We start from the raw sequence: 19,326 nt of genomic DNA on the forward strand, positions 1-19,326 counted from the left end.
GGCGGCAACGAGATGGATGGATGTTATTCCAGTAACCACTGTGCGGTTTTCTTCAGTGGGCTACCAACAATTGTATCCACATGACATATATACTCACACAAACATGCCATTGAAATACTTTGTGAACTGTATCGTGTTTTATTAAAGGAAAAAAAGGCTACATTGTGAACACAATGGCAAGGTACACTGAAGGAGGCACTGAGGAATACCTGTGAGTATGATCACTTCTCCATCATATAGTACACATTCCGTATGCAAATACATGTCCAAAAAAAAAGTTGATTTCCTCAGAAAATCTACTTTTATATATTTCAAATTTGTGACCAGACATATGAACAGACAACGTAAATGTCAACCAGTGAGGAACGTCATTAGAATGTTGCATAATCTGCACACCTGCCAAAAATCGCAAAGCGTGAAAAATATTCCCTTCATCAAAATGTTATCCATTTAAAACAATGGCAGTCAAACCAAAACCGAGCTTGGTTTGAGCACATCATGGACATATGCTGTACAATTAATTTAAATAGCTCCTACAAACATCCTGCTCATTAATATAAAATCTTATTTCAAATAACAACGCGCTTCATTGCTGGCTCTCAAATGACAAATCCTTTTTATCAACACAGCACGCTCCCGTCATTCTCACAACCTCTGCATATAACTTCACAGCCAGAAGACAACTCAATATATTAAAAAATAGAAATGTGAATGTTTACTTTTATGTGTTTTTCTTTTTCTGTAAGTCAGGAAGACAGTCTGGTTGCTGGGCAGTCTGGTCAGGAACATGGCAAAACAAACGCATTTATCACTGCAATAACTGCAGCACAAACAATAATAATAATAATAATGAAAAAAACGTTATAGTCATTTGGGATACTGCTTCAATTTGTTCTGCTCAGATGAATTATTCCTCTAACCGGTAGATAAAACTTTGAAAGTTTTTATTTGACATATCTGACTACAGAAATTGGCTATAAAAAAAAAAGTCATGTAAAGTAGTTTGAGACAACTTTGTATTTAGGTCTTATTTGGAATTACTTGACATGAACACAGAGAGTGTATGATCCATAGATACATAAACATTACATTTTGGATTATATGTACATACTGTGGCACGGTAAAATGCATTTATAAACTGTTGCAGGATGGTGAGACAATTTTTGGGTGGCTTGCAGGGTTCCCCCCCTGAACTCTTTTGCGTTTAGATGACAGGTGCTGATCGATCATTGGTGACAGTTGGTCGCAGCTTGACCGTCGCAAAGGGATTTCCTCCTCTGCAGTGAAGACAACGGAAATTGTCATGAGGTTATTCACTAGTGGCAACATTTTGGAAGAAGTTGTGTTATATCACTCACCCTAGAAAATCAACCTTGGCTGTCCCATTTTCTAAAGAAACCTGTGACAAATGAAAAAAAAAAAGAGGACACATCACACACAATCCCTCATAAATCCACACACAAATCACTCCAGCTGTGAAGAAAAGGCAGTGTTACCAAACTGGTTGGATTAGATTGCTCATCAACAATTGTCCTCCTGCCTGATGGTGCCATGTCGCTTTGACACGTAGGCCTACCTCGTGTACAAACTTAAGAGCCCCCCCCCCCCCCTTTGGAATCTAGCTCATCTAGAAACACCAGCGAATGACAACACTTAAGGTAATCCCTCTTTTTCTCTTGCTTGAGCAAGATGATGATTGCCTTATAAACAGAAGTATCTCAACTATGTTGCTGGGGGAATGGGGAGCGTTTTTAGCATACAGGAGTGCAAGGTTGCAATTTTTTGTCACGAATTGTATTCTACCTCTTAAGTTTGGTTTGGCTTGTGCATGTGGAAATCAAAACCCCGTGATGTTATAATTGCTACGTTTTTAGCATTTCGACTGTACTTGTTTAAATATATTTGTAAATCAATTCTAACGTACTTGTAGGCGAAATACTTAAAACATAAAAACAGCATTTCCCATAATGCCATGGGGTATTGACGTACTCAAGTTTTATAAAAAAAAAAAAACACTTTTTTTTTTGCATTTGGCCTACATTGTACCAATATAGTACGTTAGAAAATTTAGTAAGTGAACATTGTTTATTCATAATTTTACTATGATTTATTATTGTTTGCAGTACATGATTACTGTGTCTTTTTTTCCCGTAATGCGCAGGCAGAAATAAAAAATGCTAAGTTTTTAGCATTTACCTTACAAATATATTTGACGGTACGTAGAAATACATTTAAATTATTTGCTCACAAAAAGGTATAAATATGTTCTATTTAAAAATGAGCATGGTCCCAAAAACGTATTTACGCAGCCTCTGAACTGAGGAGACCGCTTGAAGCAATGGTAGTTATTACAAAAACGGCCAGCAGGTGGCAGCAGAGTATAAGAGATCAACCAGGGCCGTGTTGCAAAAAGCTCTTTTCCCCACAGTTTTAAACAGATTTGTGAATAATGATGAAACTTAGCTATATTCTAATGCTAATTGCTGCAAAACGGAAACAGATGAAAGTCTCACAATGCAGGCCTTAAAAAGAAAACCTGTCTTTGGTTTCCTAATTTTTTGCCTGTTTACTGTGCCTGAACTTCTTTCCCCCCCCCAATATTTGTCTGCCAGACAGGGCCACTCTTTTCTGCAATCCTAGCTATATTCTTGGATCAGGGATGGGCAAAATATGGCCTTTGCAAACATCAAGAGTCCTATTATATCAGCTAGCGATGGGCGAGTACGGATACCAAGAATCATATTAGGCTGATACTCTTGGCATCGATACTCTTGTGACCGTTTTACAATCAGGAAGTAGAAATTAGAAGAATAGAAAATTGCCATTAAAGCTAGATTAGGATATAGCACTAGTGGTATCGGTGACCACTCAAGAGTTGAGTACCTGTGGTATTGATCACAAAAATCAAAGTATTTTTATTGATTAATTAATTTTAAGCACATTAAACTTATTCACCCCAAACATATTAAAAGGGCCGGGTGACCCGCTGAAAAGTTGCTGCGATAATAGTAACAAGGTCCACTTTTTGTCCTAACAGCCTCATAAACAACACCAGTTAGCTTTTGACCTTTCCTTGAACAACGCTCCTGACATTAAAAAAAGAAATTTCATAAAGTAGTAGTATAAGAAAATGAAGATCAATGGCATCTGGCTTGGAGACAGTAAAACCCTGAGGCAGCAGGCAGAGAGGACATTGCGTACAGGCACGGTGACAAGAAAGTGGAGAAGAGAGCCGTGCCTGGACTTGCATGCCGGTTGATTGGACAGATTCGTCCTTTATCAGCAGACATATCACCAACTCATGCTGTGACGGGACCTTCTTGTCCTTTACCAGTATACCTGCGCTCGGTAATGCTCATATCATCTCACTCTTACTTCTGAACTGAGGTGTAAATCCTTTGACTAACGTGAGTAGTTTTGCCACCACCGCTCGGATAAAATGCCTTTTGTGTTCGACACGTGCCTCAAAAGTTTCCCTTCGTACACTATATTCTTATCAATCATAACCTAGATAGATATCATGACATATAATATGACTGGCTGGAAGGAGTGATTTATTTTTAGCTGTGCCTCATTCAAGGGTGTGGTTGATAAGACACAATTAGTTGAAAATGTGTCATGACATTTGTGTGGAGGAGGAGTTGCATGCAGATAATGTACTGACTCTGCAATAAAATCATTACCACAGGAAATATTTCACGTGAGAGGTGAAACTCAAACATGGCCGCAGCCCTCTCCAAAAGGATAAACAATCATAAAGAACAGAATTCAGGTGTTTTGAAGCCTAAACTGACTTGAGCTGTTTTCTGAATTTGCGAGCTGAGCTGTGAGTAGGTATTGAACAAAATGGCCGCCCCCAGAGATGGGTGAAAACAAGTTAGATTTTGCTGCTTGTTTGATATTCTACAAACACAATATTCATCAAAGTACCTTTTTAGACTTGTGGAAGCGCATAGAGCAAATCTTTAAAAGGGAAACACATAATGGAAATTGTCCTTTAGGTTAGCATGTTCATGACCACCACTGTGTCAGACTGTACAGATGGACTTTGCATATTATAATCAAATATAATAAAAACAAAATAAAATGCCTATGCATTTGATTCCACATTATTTAAAGGGGTAGTCAACCCCTCCAAAAATTATTGCCAGTAATAGTAATATGTTCTACGCAGAGTTGAGCAGCAAAATTAAGCCGTTTTTTATCCATCTCAGGGGGCGGCCATTTTGCCACTTGCTGTCGGACTGAAGATGACGTCAATGTTGCTCAGATCTCAGGTAACAATCACAGCTTAGCTTAAAAAAAACAGGTGATTGGTAGTTTCCCGAGCCCTGAGCAACATTGACAGCAAGTGGCAAAATGGCCGCCCCCTGAGATTGATAAAATGGCTGGATTTTGCTTCATAACTCATATTCCAAAAATGTAATACAATGTCATATTTAGACTGGTGAGGTCAGATATAACATCATATTGTCAAGAAATGCTTAACTCATTCACTGCCATTGACGGCTATAGACGTAAAAAATTCATTTGAACAATTTTTATTAGTTTAACATTTTTCCCCCACTTTTGTTAACAAGAGTATGAAAACCTATAATTTTTTCATTGTACATTTAGAATAGATATAAAATGTGTGATTAATTATGAGTTAACTAGTAAAGTCATGCGATTAATTATGATTAAAAATTGTAATCGCCTGATGCCTCAAATTTGTAATAATATTTTCTCTTTTTTTTTTTCATTCATTGCCATTGACGGCTATAAACGTAAAAAATTCATTTCAACTATTTCTATTAGTTTAAAAAAAAATCCACTTTTTGACAAGAGTATGAAAACCTAGAATTTTTTTTATTGTACATTTAGAACAGATATAAAATTTGCAATTTAACTAGTGAAGTCATGCGATTAGTTACAATTAAAATTTTTAATCGCCCGTCACCCCTAATTTAAAAAAATAATTTTTTTAAATGAATTTATGGCAGTGAATGAGTTAATGTTGACTTCCCCTTTAAAACCAAACTGCACGTTTAATAAAACATAAGGCACTGACCATATTCTGCGGCGACTGCATTGACGGGATTACCGCGCGTGAGGGCAAATTATCCGAGTAGTCTGGCGGCGGTAGCAACACGGGCTCGTCCTCCTCATCCAGCTCGGGTAGACTGGTAACACTTGGACTTCGCACCGGTGACCTCAAACTGATGCTGGATGACATGTGACATTAATCTTTTACGCCTCAGCTATAATCATTTCAATTAGCAATAATTACTTACTGCTTATTACTTTTTTTACATTTAGTCTCAAATACTATATAACATTATTCCACTGTGCCTCACTGCTTTTTGCACTGCATCATTTAGTCTGTATATGTTCCATCCAACAACAATAACATCTTTCTATTCTATTACATTACGGAAATGTGATTTCTTACCTATTTGATATGAGAGGCTCGGAGCAAGGTCTGCAGTAGGACGAGGGGAACCAACCACGCCTAAGACACAAAACACACAGCAGTTTACATTAAACACAAAACAAATGTTAAATACTATACTAAAACGGATTAACATGCAGAACTTTCTACAAGATCGCGGAGTGTGTTTGTGGGAATTTATGCAGTTGTCGCTCAGGTTCTCAAATTCAAACTCATCGAAGCGTACTTTTATGGCACAGTCAAGCATGTATAGAAAAGTGGCTCCCACAAAAATGTTCCCACAAAGAAGGAAGAGTTACGATTCAGGAGGAAGTGACAGATCTAGATTAACAGCACGACTCATTATTCGTCAATTAAGAGGTGTGTCGCAGGACCTTTGTAAATCTATTGTACTGCATTTCAATTTATTTTTATTTTTTTCCATCGGCTCCATGGACAAGCCCAGGTTTAGTGATTCAGAAATGTAGGGAGGTACTTCTTACCTTTTAAATCAAACAAAGATTAAATGAACATAATATAGAATTGTGTTAGTTTACAAAAGCAGTCAGTGTTTCCAAAAGTACAAACTTTGATACTATATTTAGCAACTTTTACGGCCTTTCTTGCAACTATTTAAAAACAAAAACAAAACTAGCAGCTTTAAATCCTGCAAAAAAAAAAAACAACAACAACAGACAACATAGAATCACGGAATCATTTTTACATTGTGGTCCGTATGACAAGCAAATCACGCTGAATAGTAATTTATATGATTTGCCAAAACATGATCAACTTTTGAGTCACGGTTTGTGTTGCCAAGGTCACCCGCTTCCCCAACCGTGTGTTTCTTTTCTATTGAAGGTGATGCAAGTTAATGTTAAGAAGAAAGCATGCTGGGGAATTTTTTTATGAATAATGTCATTGTCATTTGTTTTGTTCTACAAGCAATTGGCAATTGGATTTTTGAAGTTTTCTGTTAAGACTATATCATCAAGCCCAGTAACACTTTAATACAGTATTGCAGGCGAATGACATTGATTGCCGTCATGCATGTATTTTATGTAATGAATTACGAAGATGGCTAATTAGGCCTGCACTTACATTGTGGAATTTTTTTTATTGTTTATATATTTTTCATGAGGAACAATTATTTTATCTGTGTTTGAGTCCTAGCATAATAGCGATAACAGAGTTTCTGCAAACATCATCAATTCTAATTTAATGCTGTTCTTAAATGCAACTCCAAAATAATTTAGTGCCCAGGTTGTAGTTAACCACATGATTTCCAGTTAACTCACAATTAATCAAATAATATACCTTTTTCAAGTTTTTCATACTCCTGTTAATCAACATAAAAGTGGACACATGGTTACCAAATACAAATGTGTTTTTTAGTTAATAGATACAATAAGTTACTCAAAAAGTTACAGTTACCAGTTACGGTTAAAAGGAGTTTGAAACATTAAGTCAGATTTGTCTTGTGGTAATTTTCTGACACTAGGTGGCATTAGTGTTTCATGTTGGACATTGGTTACAAGAACACTACATTTTCTTTTCAAATTCAGAGAAATTGGTGTTTCGAACTTGAAGCAACTCGCGGACTCCAGGCCATTTTGTTCATTGCAAATTAGTCCAGTCCCCACAAATATTTAATATCTTATTAGAGACTAGTTGCTTTTTTGTGTGCGTACACTCTTGCATATGCTCTAATGCTGTAGGCAGGGCACAGAGTGAGCAGAAGAGGTATGCTACCTCAAACATACCTAACATTCTTGTGTTCCCACACAGTGTAATAACACAACAAAATAAATCGAGACAAAGCTAAAACTTGACACGATTGCTGGTGTACTGAGTACTGAGGGTGACAATGGCTGTGGCCTTTTACGAACTGAACGGTATGAGAAAAAGGACAATAGCACATTCTCCACATGGAACAGGTTATGTCACACTTAAAAGCCTCCACGAAAACAAAATTATGCAACAGCCTACAAAGATTTTTGCGAAACAAAATTAAATTACATTTAAATTACACTACGGTTGGATAAAAAAAACAAAAAACGCACTTTCCGCTCTTCTCCAGCTCGCCGTAAAGCCACCCGTCCTTCTCTTCCTTAATGAGCATGAAGATCACGTCGCCCTCATCGAAACTGAGGAGGGTTCTGTTGTTTCCCGCAGAGTGGGGAAAGATGGTCTTGACCCGAGGCTTTTTTGTCACGTTGACACCCGAAAACAGGGAGCTCGGTCGGGACGGACTGTCCTCGCTGAAGCTGCCCTGGTCTGAAAAGACAAAAATGTTGAATTATCTTCCCAAATATGCATTAATAAAATGCTGCGAATGTCAAGAGTATCTGTACCTGAGTGATTCTCAAAAGAGGAGGTGATTGGAGATCTGGGCTCGGGGTTGAACATGTTTGCGAGTGGACTGGTGTGCGCCGCCTTCAGTGGGGGCGCAGGGGGCAGCACCATTGACTCAACGCTGTTCTGAAGGGACAACGGAGAATATGATCAAATTCCTATGAAAAATGTATTTTTAAAATGCCAGTTGCTGCATGGGTCAAAGTACATGTTGAGTTACTGATGTGAAACGTGATTATCGTCTTATCTGTGCTCTTCTACGAGGTGGCCTAAATGTTCAATAGGCTTTATCAGAAGGAAACAAAGTCGGAAACTTCATGGCTGATAATCAACTAAAAGCCACTCCACACAAACATGTGACGCATCAGATGGCGGCGCCTTTACGAGATAATGGGCAAAGGAGGAAAAGATAAAACACTTAAGCTACTCAAAGTCTTTGTTGACATCCTCCTTGGCTTTTTGATCAATAGTGAGATGTAGCAAAGTACAAATACTTAAGAGTCCTTTTTTGGGGATACATATATACACACATATATATATATATACATATATATATATATATATATATAAATATATATTATTATTATTTTTTTTTTAAGGTATGAAAAGTGCTATTTAAATTAAATATGATTGATGATAATTGGTTCAGAGATGGATTGGTTCGGAGATAAATGTGAATAGAATTTTTCAGCTGCTTCAGTAGATGCATTAGTGGTTCAAGTTGGTTCTTGACATACATTCAGTAAATTATACTTGTCAAAATAAAAGTTTATGGTAGAAAAAAATGAAGTAACTTTAGCATAAAATAAGCACACTAAAAAAAAGCACTTTTGTAAAAAAAAAAAAAAATAATAATAATAATAAATTGAGAGGGGAGTTCTTTTTAAGAGACATACCAAAAATGTACCCAACCATGGGTCAAAAACAGAGGTACGAACTCTGCCGTGGGCTACCTATACCGTTCCCCCAACCTTACTGTGAAGCATGAATGACTGCACAAGAAGAAAACACAAACCCTGTTGTAGCGATCCGAAAGCAGCGATTGCTCCGAATTGATGGAAAGCCCGTCTATCATGTGCTCGACCGTGTCCGGCACCTTGCTGACGTCAATGCACATCTCCTGCCAGTTAGGGAGCTTCTCGCTTAGCATCTCTTTTGCCTGGAGGCACAGAGAGCATAAAGTCAAATCTCATGGGATGAATCTTACTTGAATCGACTGACTTACTTTATCATGGAAGTTGCCAATGTGATAAGAGAACATGCAGTGTTTGTCGGCCAGGAAACAGAAGCGGCGTTTTTCTTCCAGCAGAGCCTCTCTGCAGCCGTCGGCGATGAACTTTTGCATGTCCATCTGTCGCGACGAGATGGTCTCTACGTACTGCAGGCACAAAAAAATTACAAGGTCAGAAAAGACGGGAGATTGATAACCCGATTAAAAATCTGTTTTAAATTTGTCATATGCCTTAAAAATAAAAGTACAATGGTACCGTCACATATACAAAATGAAAATGCTAAATGCTAATACTAATAAAAAGAAACTATGTAACGGGGTTCAAAGAAAATCTATTTTTGATTCAAATAAATCTATTCAACATCAAGGGGAAACAAAAAATGCTTAACTCATTCACTCCCGGCCATTTTCACTGAAGCAACCCCCTTCGCTCCCGGCTGCTTTACTGGATTTTGACTGATTGAAGGCCCACACAATATTGTGTTCTATTGCTATAAAAACATGGAACCTACCAAAAGAAAGATTAGAGTCTCTTTTTTCATCAGGAAAAAAAGTATTTGTATCTGTTTCCATTTTGCAGCAATTGGCATTAGAATATAGCCTAAGTTTCATCATTATTCACAACCTGTTTAAAACAGTGCGGAAAAGAGCTTTTTGCAACATGGCCCTGATTGATCTTTTATACTCTGCTGCCACCCGCTAGCCTTTTTTTAATTTTTTTTTAAGAACTATCATTGCTTTAAGCGACTTCTTCAGGTCAGAGGCTGCATCAAACCCTTTTGTATGCTCTAGCATAAAATAAAATAAAACGTTTTCTGGGCCATGGCACTATTTAAAATAGAACGTTTTTATACGTTTTGGGGAGCAAATGAGTTAAAAACAAAAATTGCTGGAAGAGTCGATGCAAATTAAACTTGATAGTAACGCAGTCGCATGCAGGCAGTGATTTATTTGAGTTCTAGGTTTTCATACTCTTGTTAACAAAAGTGGAGAGAAAAAAACTAACAGAAATAGTTTAAATGATTTTTTTGACGTTTATAGCCATCAATGGCAGTGAATAAATAAAAAAAGAAAACATTATTAAAAATTTGGGGCGTTAGGCAATTAAAACTTGTAATCATAATAAATCGCATGACTTCACTAGTTAATCACACTTTTTATATCTGTTCTAAATGCACATTAAAAATGTTATAGGTTTTCATACTCTTGTTAACAAAAGTGGAAAAAAATGTTAAACTAATAGAAATAGTTCAAATGAATTTTTGACGTCTATAGCCGTCAATGGCAGTGAATGTTGGAACTTCAGTCTGTCGGACATTGAAAGGCAACTCAGCCCCACAGAGAGATTTAGAATGACCTTGCTGGTTAAGGTGTACAGATGGCAAACTATTTCTGACATAAGGCCTATCAAAAAAAGCACTCCCCGTGTTTTTATTCTTCCCCTGCTCCTCCTTACTCATATGTCCTCCCCAGGCTGTCATGGCAACAATAAAAACAGCCTCTTCCTCCTTACTCAGTTCTCTTATCTGTGTCTCTATGATAGCCAGTCAGATGCTGAATCAGTGCTCTTCACTTCCCATTTTCAACAAAATTTTCAATCCTGCAGACTCGGCGCGAGCAAGCAATCACGTTTCTGTGCGCCCTTAGGCTGCATGATGATTAAAAAGCTGGGCCTCACCTCACTCTTGGTAAAAATGAGGATTCCACTTGAGGGAAGGGAGGCTCGCAGTTTCAGTGGAGAGCCATGCTCAAGGTGCCAAGCGCCGCACACATAACATGCATTGGAATTGTGTTAATTCCAGATATCACGACCCAAAAAGTTACAAACAACAAAAGTTGTACTTTTCTCGCCACATTGATTTGCAAATCACCTGCAGCTAAGCTTTGTCTGCACAACAGGACTGTTGACAACTTGACACCCAGCAACAGACATGAAATCTATCACGGTCTGCAAATAAACACACCTCAAACAATATGACTCAGACTCATTAACTCCAAACCTATAAAGCTATACCACGAATGTAATCAAATTAGACCCAGGTAGGAGGAGAAAGGACAGATGTGGACTGATAAGCAAACGAAAACATACAGAATTTTTTTTTTTTTCATCTAGGAGCAGTGGTGCCCAACCACCGGTCCATTGCTCTGTACCAGTCCGTCCATAATTCTAAGCTCACACACTCAACAACACCAATTCTGCAGGATCTCTTTATAGTTTGGGTTTGACTGCATATTTTGTGACACCATTCCTGGAACTTCTCTGACATATTTCAAATGAGCAGATGACACTTCCTGACACTATATTCAAAAGGCAATACATTTCTTAAAGCACACCTTATCTTCCTTCCCTGGCAAAATGTTTATGTATTTACTCTATGTTCATAAGATTATTATCATCAGGCAAGTGAAAAAGACAAGTGTCATTCGCAGGCATTTCTAGACAAGCTAGATTCCAGAAGGGGAGCTCTGAGTTTGCATATTAGTTTGAAATATGCCTTTTGTAACACTACTTTGAACTTTTATGACACACCTTGAACAGTATATGCCTAACCTGTAAGAAGTAGTAGTAGTAAAAGTGATAAGTGTTGGATGTTATATTTGTATATGTCAAGTTTATGCTAAAGTAAAAGCTGTTTCATGGTTATAAATAAACACAATAGCAAATTGTCTGACTAAATCCATTCCGACTTTTGTTTTACTATAATGATACTGAACACAATCCTTATTTTCCTATTAAATGTTAGCCTTAAGATAGCAAATTTATGTTTTAACCAATGAACACAATAGCGATGCTAATTTTCCTATTAAGTGTTAGCATTAAGCTAGCAAACTTATGTTTAACTAATGAACACAATAGCGATGCTAATTTTCCTATTAAGTGTTAGCATTAAGCTAGCAAACACTTTTGATTATAATGATGATGAACACAATAGCGATGCTAAGCTTTCTATTAAATATTAGCATTAAGCTAGAAAACGTATATTTGATTATAATGATAATGGCAGAAATGCTGTTTTAAAAGTAGTTTCAATGATTATGACAAATATAACAGTTTGCTTCTCAAGTGGAGAACTGAAGAAAAAGACTTTGACGTTGACTTTGAATGCAACCTCTTGAAACATAAGAAGCTTTCTTGGCTTTCAATCTCACCTCGTTCTCCTTGCTCTCGTACTTAGTCACGTTCTTGCCCTGACTCTTCCTCCTCAGCTTCTTCAAGTCAGTCTGTGACCGGTCCAGGCAGTCCTGCTTCGACTTGTGTTCTGTCTGGTAGCGCTTGAATGTAGCCTAAATAAGGGGAGTAACTATAGTTTACTATGAAAGATGCTTGATTTTGAACTCATTCACTGCCATTGACGGCTATAGACGTCAACAATTAATTTGAATTATTTCTATTATTTTAACATTTTTAACACTTTTATTAATAAGAGTATGAAATCCTAGAAAAAATATTGTACATTTAGAACAGATATAAAATTTGTGATTTATAATGAGTTAACTATTGAACTCATGCGATTAATTACAATAAAAAATGTTAATCGCCTGACGCGATTTAAAACAAGAGAAAAGAAAAGATTACTAAAAATTAGGGCCATCAGGCCATTACATTTTTTAATTGTAATGAATCGCATGACTTCACTAGTTAACTTACGATTAATCACAAATTTTATATCTGTTCTAAATGTACAATAAAAAAATTCTAGGTTTTAATACTCTTGCTAACAAAAGTGGGGAAAATTTTTTAACTAATAGAAATAGCTCGAATGAATTTTTGACGTCTATAACCGTCAATGGCAGTGAATGAGTTAAATATAACCCAACAATTAATTTTTTTAAGAATATACTCGAAAACACTACTTTGTAACTGTAACGTACCTAAATACTTAGGTGTTATTTAGCTCTGAATAAAACAAAAATACATATGGAGCCACTTACATTCATATACTTCACATCCATTTCTGTCTTCTTTTCCAGCTCAATAAGAACTTCTCGGTGGAATCTCTTAAACTGCAATCATAGCGACCAAAAAAACAAAAGCCATTATTGCAGCTCATTCTCTCACTCGTTCCAAGAAACACACTGCACATCTCGCTCACGTGGCAATATTATGATAAAAGAAGTTAATAATGGACTTTAAAGAGCTTCCTGGTTAAAAATGTCCTACTGTTCTTCTTTTGTAGACTCATTACTATCGCCGCGGGATAGTCATGACAAAAAGGAAAAACATGTTCAGCTGTAGCATTTTAAGACGTGTTTTAGTTTTGTCAGACACACTTTGACACGTGTTTTTGTAGCAAGTATTCCTGGTTTTTCAGGCTGAAGCAAAATTGGAAGGATCACAGCTTTCCTGCCCTTGGCAACTATTCTTCCATTGTTTGCAACTTCTTAAATCACACAAAGGTTAGCGAGACACAACCTTTTTAATATTAATACAGTTTTGAGAGGCTGATACTTCTTTTCTTTGAGTCAAGAAAACAACCTAAAACGGTGCAATAATCTGCCAATCTTTTATTTTTCGAATTCACTGTTTTCATTCCTTCTTATAAAAGGCGTGATTATTCAAACTTTCATCACTTTTTAGCCAGTGTGTGTCAAAGGAAAGCTAAACCATCCTCTTACATTCCTTTCTTAGCAACAATGTTCACGGGTCAATATGACCCGCTGTGTGGTTTAGTTGTCAGAAATAGCATCATGTAAATGCTGAAAAGCTGAATGCTAAGAATTGAGTGCATGTGCTTATCAAGCAAATTGAAAGATAAATTACTAAAGTACTCAAATGTGGTCCAAGCGGGGTTTGAACTCGGGTACTTCGTGGTGGAAGGTAATTGCTCTAACCACTGAGTTAACTTGACTTGTTTGAAGTCATGGCTAATGGCGTATTTATTTTTGAAAAGTGTCATCTGATGCTGAAAGCTAACATGCATTTAATCATTAGAGTGAAATTATGATCCTTTTTCTGATATGATAGTCAGTTGGCATACATGTATATATCACTTAGCATAATGGTCATAAATATATTTGCAATGTACAGTAGGGGGTGGGATTCGAACCTGCGACCTCCTGGCTACTAGACAATGCACTTTATACCAACTGCGCCACTGAGCACTATCAGGTAATGATGATAAGTTGTATGTATGGAAGTGGGCGTAGAAAGTGGGACTTCGAAAAATGTCAATGTCTGTCCCATTGAAAATGACGGGGCAAACGTTGATATTTAACGTTAAATTGTGTGAATACTGTAAGTCATGTGAAATTAGACGATATATACCAGAAGAGGCGTGAATTTTTGAAGCAACTTGAACGGTGTAAATCGGAAGTAGTATCTGGGAGTTGTTACGCGGCAAAAAAGTGAGGAGAGTAAAAATCACAATAACGCATTCACACAAATGACTACAAATCTTCATTCGGGTCAATATGACCCGCTGTATCTTTAATTGTAAAATCATTTCAAATTTTATTAAACGTATATTACTTAGACTAAAACTAATTACGAATCTTTTTTTTCTTTTCTTTTTCCAAACGGGTCAATTTGACCCGCAATATGGGGGTTAAGCATAAGCCCACATAAGAACGGCCTTATTTGTAGTTTACTGACTTCCAACAATACAATGTAACTGCTATAAGAACAGCCACAGTAATCATCTTGAGAGCGTTAACAAATATGAAAAATATTTTTTGGTTTTTGTTACTGTAAACTTTCTTACGGTTCTCATATGTTGTATATGACTCATTCACTGCCATTGACGGTTATAGACGTCAAAAATTTATTTGAGCTATTTCTATTAGTTTGACATTTTTCCCCACTTTTGTTAACAAGAGTATCAAAACCTAGAATTTTTTGATTGTACATTTAGAACAGATATAAAATGTGTGATTAATCGTGAGTTAACTAGTGAAGTCATGCGATTAAAAATGTAATAATGACGGCCCTAATTTTTAGTAATCTTTTCTTTTCTCTTTTAAATCACGTCAGGCGATTAAAAATTGTAATTGTAATTAATCGCATGACTTCAATAGTTAACTCATTATTAATCACAAATGTTATATCTGTATTCTAAATGTACAATATTTTTTTCTAGGATGTCATACTCTTGTTAATAAAAGTGGGGAAAATGTTAAACTAATAGAAATAGCTCAAATGAATTTTTGACATCTATAGCCGTCAATGGCAGTGAACGAGTTAAAGATGCAAAATATCAGGCTGTTAGGGCTACTCACATTCTGCTCCAGCTCAAAATTGAGCTTTTTGTGGACATCTGCAATCTCCATCAGAACAAACCCTAAAAATAAAAAAAAACCCAGTCAATCACGCAGGTCCTTGAAAAGAGAACTTACTTACTGAGGCGTGCGTTCCAAATTCAAGGATTTTTGCAATGTTCTTATCGCGGTCGCGTACGTTTACAACACCTCGCGTACGCAACAGTGACTTATCTTCCCTTTAGTATTTGAACAGCTGTCAATCTGTGTCAAAACAATCTGTGTGCATGGTTCTGGCACTGGGGTTTGGGAGGGAGCAGATACGGAACTGTCTCCATTCACAGCCACAGATAGAGCAGCATTCGCCACGAGACAATGGCAGTGGGTCAATACTGTGAATGGCGGTGGACAATTGTAAATAAGCAGTCGTGTGCTCCCGCCATCACAATGGGGTGAAATCTAGACTCCAGGTTTACTATAGGACGGTGATCGAGTGTAAACCTTTGCATGGTTTCCAGTAGGGATGGGCGAGTACCGATACAAGGTATCGGTATCGGGCTGATACCAGGCCACATGTCATGGTATCGGTCCTCCGGACGGATATCGAGATGATGATGGTATCTCCTTATGAGGTAACACTTTCATTACTTCATTTTGGTGTGCGTTACTGAGAATAAGTAAGTACTCTTGTGAGTAATATCACCGATATCTGTGGTTCAATGTGTGTTATATATGTTTGCAGCTCACGTAACTTCGCAGTATCTAATTGCCTCGTTTACGTTTGCCGTGCGCTTAATTGCCTCGTTAACAGTGCTAAGAATAGAATGGTGCCGTATACGGCCCTCGCACACGCTATCTATAGCTCTTATACATTATATTTGTAATGAACGGAGAACGTGGAAAAGGAAATGGAAATACAGAGCAGCCTTCCAAATTAAAAGCATGATTTCAAAACAAGAAATAATGAACTCATTTGCTCCCAAAAAACGTATAAATACGTTATATTTTAAATGTTTAAGTGTCCCAAAGACGTATTTATACGTTTATTGTTTTTGTGGGGGGTTTTCATAACAGAAGGCTTTGATGCAGCCTTGAAGCAACGGCCAACAGGTGGCAGCAGAGTGTAAGAGATCAACCAGGGCCATGTTGAAAAAAGCTCACTTACCCACAGTTTTAAACAGATTTGTGAATAATGATGAAACTTAGCTATATTCTAATGGTAATTGCTCCAAAACGGAAACAGATAAAGAACTAATCTTTCTTTTGGTAGGTTCCATGTTGTTTTTTTAGCAATAGAACACAATATTCTGCGGGCCTTGCAAAATCAGCATAAATCCAGTAAAACAACCGGGATTGAAGGGGATTGTTTTAGTGGAAATGGCCGGGAGTGAATGAATTAAACGTCACACACTAAACAGCTTGAGGAATTCTTAACATGGTTGATATTACTAAATTACTTGAAGCCCTATTTTATTGAATTGAATTATTTGCACTTCAGTGTATTCCTTAAAAAGAAGTTGTACAACCACATATTTTGATTTGGACTTTTTTTTCTGGCCGCTGGATTATTATTATAACTTATTTATTTTATTTTTTAATTCATTTTATCGTGTGCTCTATGCAAAATGACTTTTATGAGCAAATTAAAAAATATATAATTGCCATTAATTGTACTCAATTTTAAGGAAATCTGCTATAATTGGGATATATGTCTCTTTTTTTTTTTTTTTCAGTCATTGATTTTTTGGGGAAATTTTATGTATCATAATATAAGTACTAATGTTATTGGGACTTGGTATCTGTATCAGTGAGTACTGAAGAGTGGAGTATCAGTCTAAAAAATAAGTGGTATCGAACATTCCTAGTTTCCAGGATCATACAGTTTGTGGACATGTGAAATTCGCCACTCCGGTGTCAAATCCACAAACAATAACATGACCAGGATGACCCACCATAACTTTTTACTTCCCTCCCCTACTTCTCAAAATGATTCTGGAAAACACACAACAACATGAAGTCGAGGAAAAGTGAGAAAATCCTGACTAGAGGTTTCCAAGAAGTCAGTACAAAAAAAACTATTTCTAAAAATAAGCATGTTCATGTCAACACACCACCTAAACACGCTTAACATTCATGCACGTTTGACCTGCAGCCCCCCCCCCCCCCCAACTCTGCGCAAACAAACACGCGATCGCTACACTTCTGCCATCCAAAAGGCAGCGAACGTCCAGCTACAACAACATTGCCCTCTGAAGGTCACCAGAAAGTACCGGTAAATGCTGCCTTTGTGCTTCCCGCTGGGGAGGGGCGGCGGCGCTCGGCGTACGACTGTTTGCACAGACTGCTGCGGCACGGGTCGAGATGGTGGCTGAGTAAAAGTGGGCGGCCCGTGTGCACCTGTGCGGGCTTTAATAAGGTGTGAAGACCTACTGGGGGGAGGTGGGGGGGAACGTGACGGCAAGATATTACTTCTCAATCTGTCACCAACATGTCACTTAAGTAGTACGAGTGTACTGTGAAGTTTTGCCTTACATGTCACGTGATATTTTTGTAGTATAAAATAGGGGTGTCAGACGATTACAATTTGTAATCATAATTAACTCATTCACTGCCATTGACGGATATAGGCGTCAAAAATTCATTTGAACTATTTCTATTGGCTTAACATTTGTTTTCCACTTTTGTTAACAAGGGCATGAAAATGTTCTAAATGTATAATAAAATATATTTTTCTAAGTTTCATATTCTTGTTAACATACAAGTGGAATTTTTTTTTTAACTAATAGAAATATGGCTGCATCTTTTAGTCATTGGTACAGTAATTTCATAATAATTCATAAAAGCATGATTTACTATTCCAGCTACAGTTCACCTTGGTGAAAAACTGCAATGCAGTAATGCAGATTTCGACAACAACACAAAAAAACATAAGGTGCAAATATTGAACATTTATGAAGTCTTGTGTCGTGGGAATTGTGACAAATCAGTTTATATTTTTCTACATTAAGCCCATTTTATAGAAATAACTATTTTGCTATATTACACATAATTTGTAATCATTAAATGGCCCGTTGGTCATTTCCTTGAGTTAAAGTTTACACATCCCTGGTTTAGCATAATGTAGCCTGTAATAGTAAGTTTTGGTCATAGTAGTAATGAATCACTGACAAAAGTGTCAATCACAACTCGAGCTGTCAAAATTAATCAATTAATCGACAAGTAATAAATTATCAAATTAATCAGTAACTATTTTAATAATAGAGTAATTGTTTGGAAACATTTTTTTTAATTGTCCAAATCCTCAAATTTCAGCATATAAACAGTGATTGTTTACTCATTTCTGCAGTCCTTCGTGAAAAAAGACTTATTATATTTTGTGTTTAATCAAAATAAGACATTTGCAATCATCTGTTTTTACTTTGGAAAACAATGACCAAACCGATAACACAGCACAACATCACCCCCCCACCCCTTTTCTGTTTTTTATCACTTTACGAATATGAAGTACGAAATAATCAATAATCACTAATTAATAAACAGTAATCAGGGTGAAATATGCTTTTATTATACACTTTAATGCAAAATTTAAATACATCTGATTAGTCGACTAATCAATTGAATAATCGATTCTAAAAATATTTGATAGTGACAGCACTAATCCCAACTGAAATTGGGTACCTAATGAAGTGGCTTGGTGATTAGAACTGTACCATACAATCAAAACACTGCACATCACAATTGAAGCTAAGCGTGCGCATCAATTAAAAAAATTTAGGTGAATTGACATTAAAACAAAAACTCGTTCTACATATGTATCTACGGAAGCATATTGCATTCCTTGAAAAAAAAACTCCTGTTTTTCTGACAATTCTTTTTGGGTTGCTTTGTTTTTTTGAGTTTTTTTTTTTATTTTCTGTTTTTCTGAATATTTTTTCTGTTTTGCCGATTTTTTTTTCTGTCCAAAAAATATTCAAAAAAACAGGCTGAAAACAATTATTCAGAAACACAGGAGGAAAAATTATTCCGAAAACCAGGGAAAAAAATAGGAAAAAAACTGGGAGTTTTTTTTCTTAAAAAAAACGGGAAAAATGTATTCCAAAATACAGAGGAAAATATACAGACATTTTAAAACAGA

General features: G+C 36.6%; 1 protein-coding gene across 1 annotated transcript in view; it reads right to left on the reverse strand.

The window, feature by feature from the left end:
- Positions 1-115: 115 nt before the first annotated feature.
- Positions 116-19,326, reverse strand: part of baiap2l1a (BAR/IMD domain containing adaptor protein 2 like 1a) — a 29,996-nt gene continuing 10,785 nt past the window's right edge. Inside the window, exons 5-15 of the mRNA XM_086064864.1 lie at positions 15,213-15,274; positions 12,930-13,001; positions 12,147-12,281; positions 8,991-9,143; positions 8,781-8,924; positions 7,765-7,891; positions 7,474-7,687; positions 5,432-5,491; positions 5,051-5,204; positions 1,359-1,399; positions 116-1,277 (exon numbers count right to left, since the gene is read on the reverse strand). Coding sequence (XP_085920990.1) covers positions 1,205-1,277; positions 1,359-1,399; positions 5,051-5,204; positions 5,432-5,491; positions 7,474-7,687; positions 7,765-7,891; positions 8,781-8,924; positions 8,991-9,143; positions 12,147-12,281; positions 12,930-13,001; positions 15,213-15,274 — 1,235 coding nt within the window. The 3' untranslated portion in view covers positions 116-1,204. The remainder of the gene's footprint in view (positions 1,278-1,358; positions 1,400-5,050; positions 5,205-5,431; positions 5,492-7,473; positions 7,688-7,764; positions 7,892-8,780; positions 8,925-8,990; positions 9,144-12,146; positions 12,282-12,929; positions 13,002-15,212; positions 15,275-19,326) is intronic.

Source organism: Leptonotus elevatus, chromosome 20 (assembly GCF_054856555.1).
Source record: "Leptonotus elevatus isolate MCC_2025b chromosome 20, RoL_Lele_1.0, whole genome shotgun sequence".
NCBI lineage: Eukaryota > Metazoa > Chordata > Actinopteri > Syngnathiformes > Syngnathidae > Leptonotus > Leptonotus elevatus.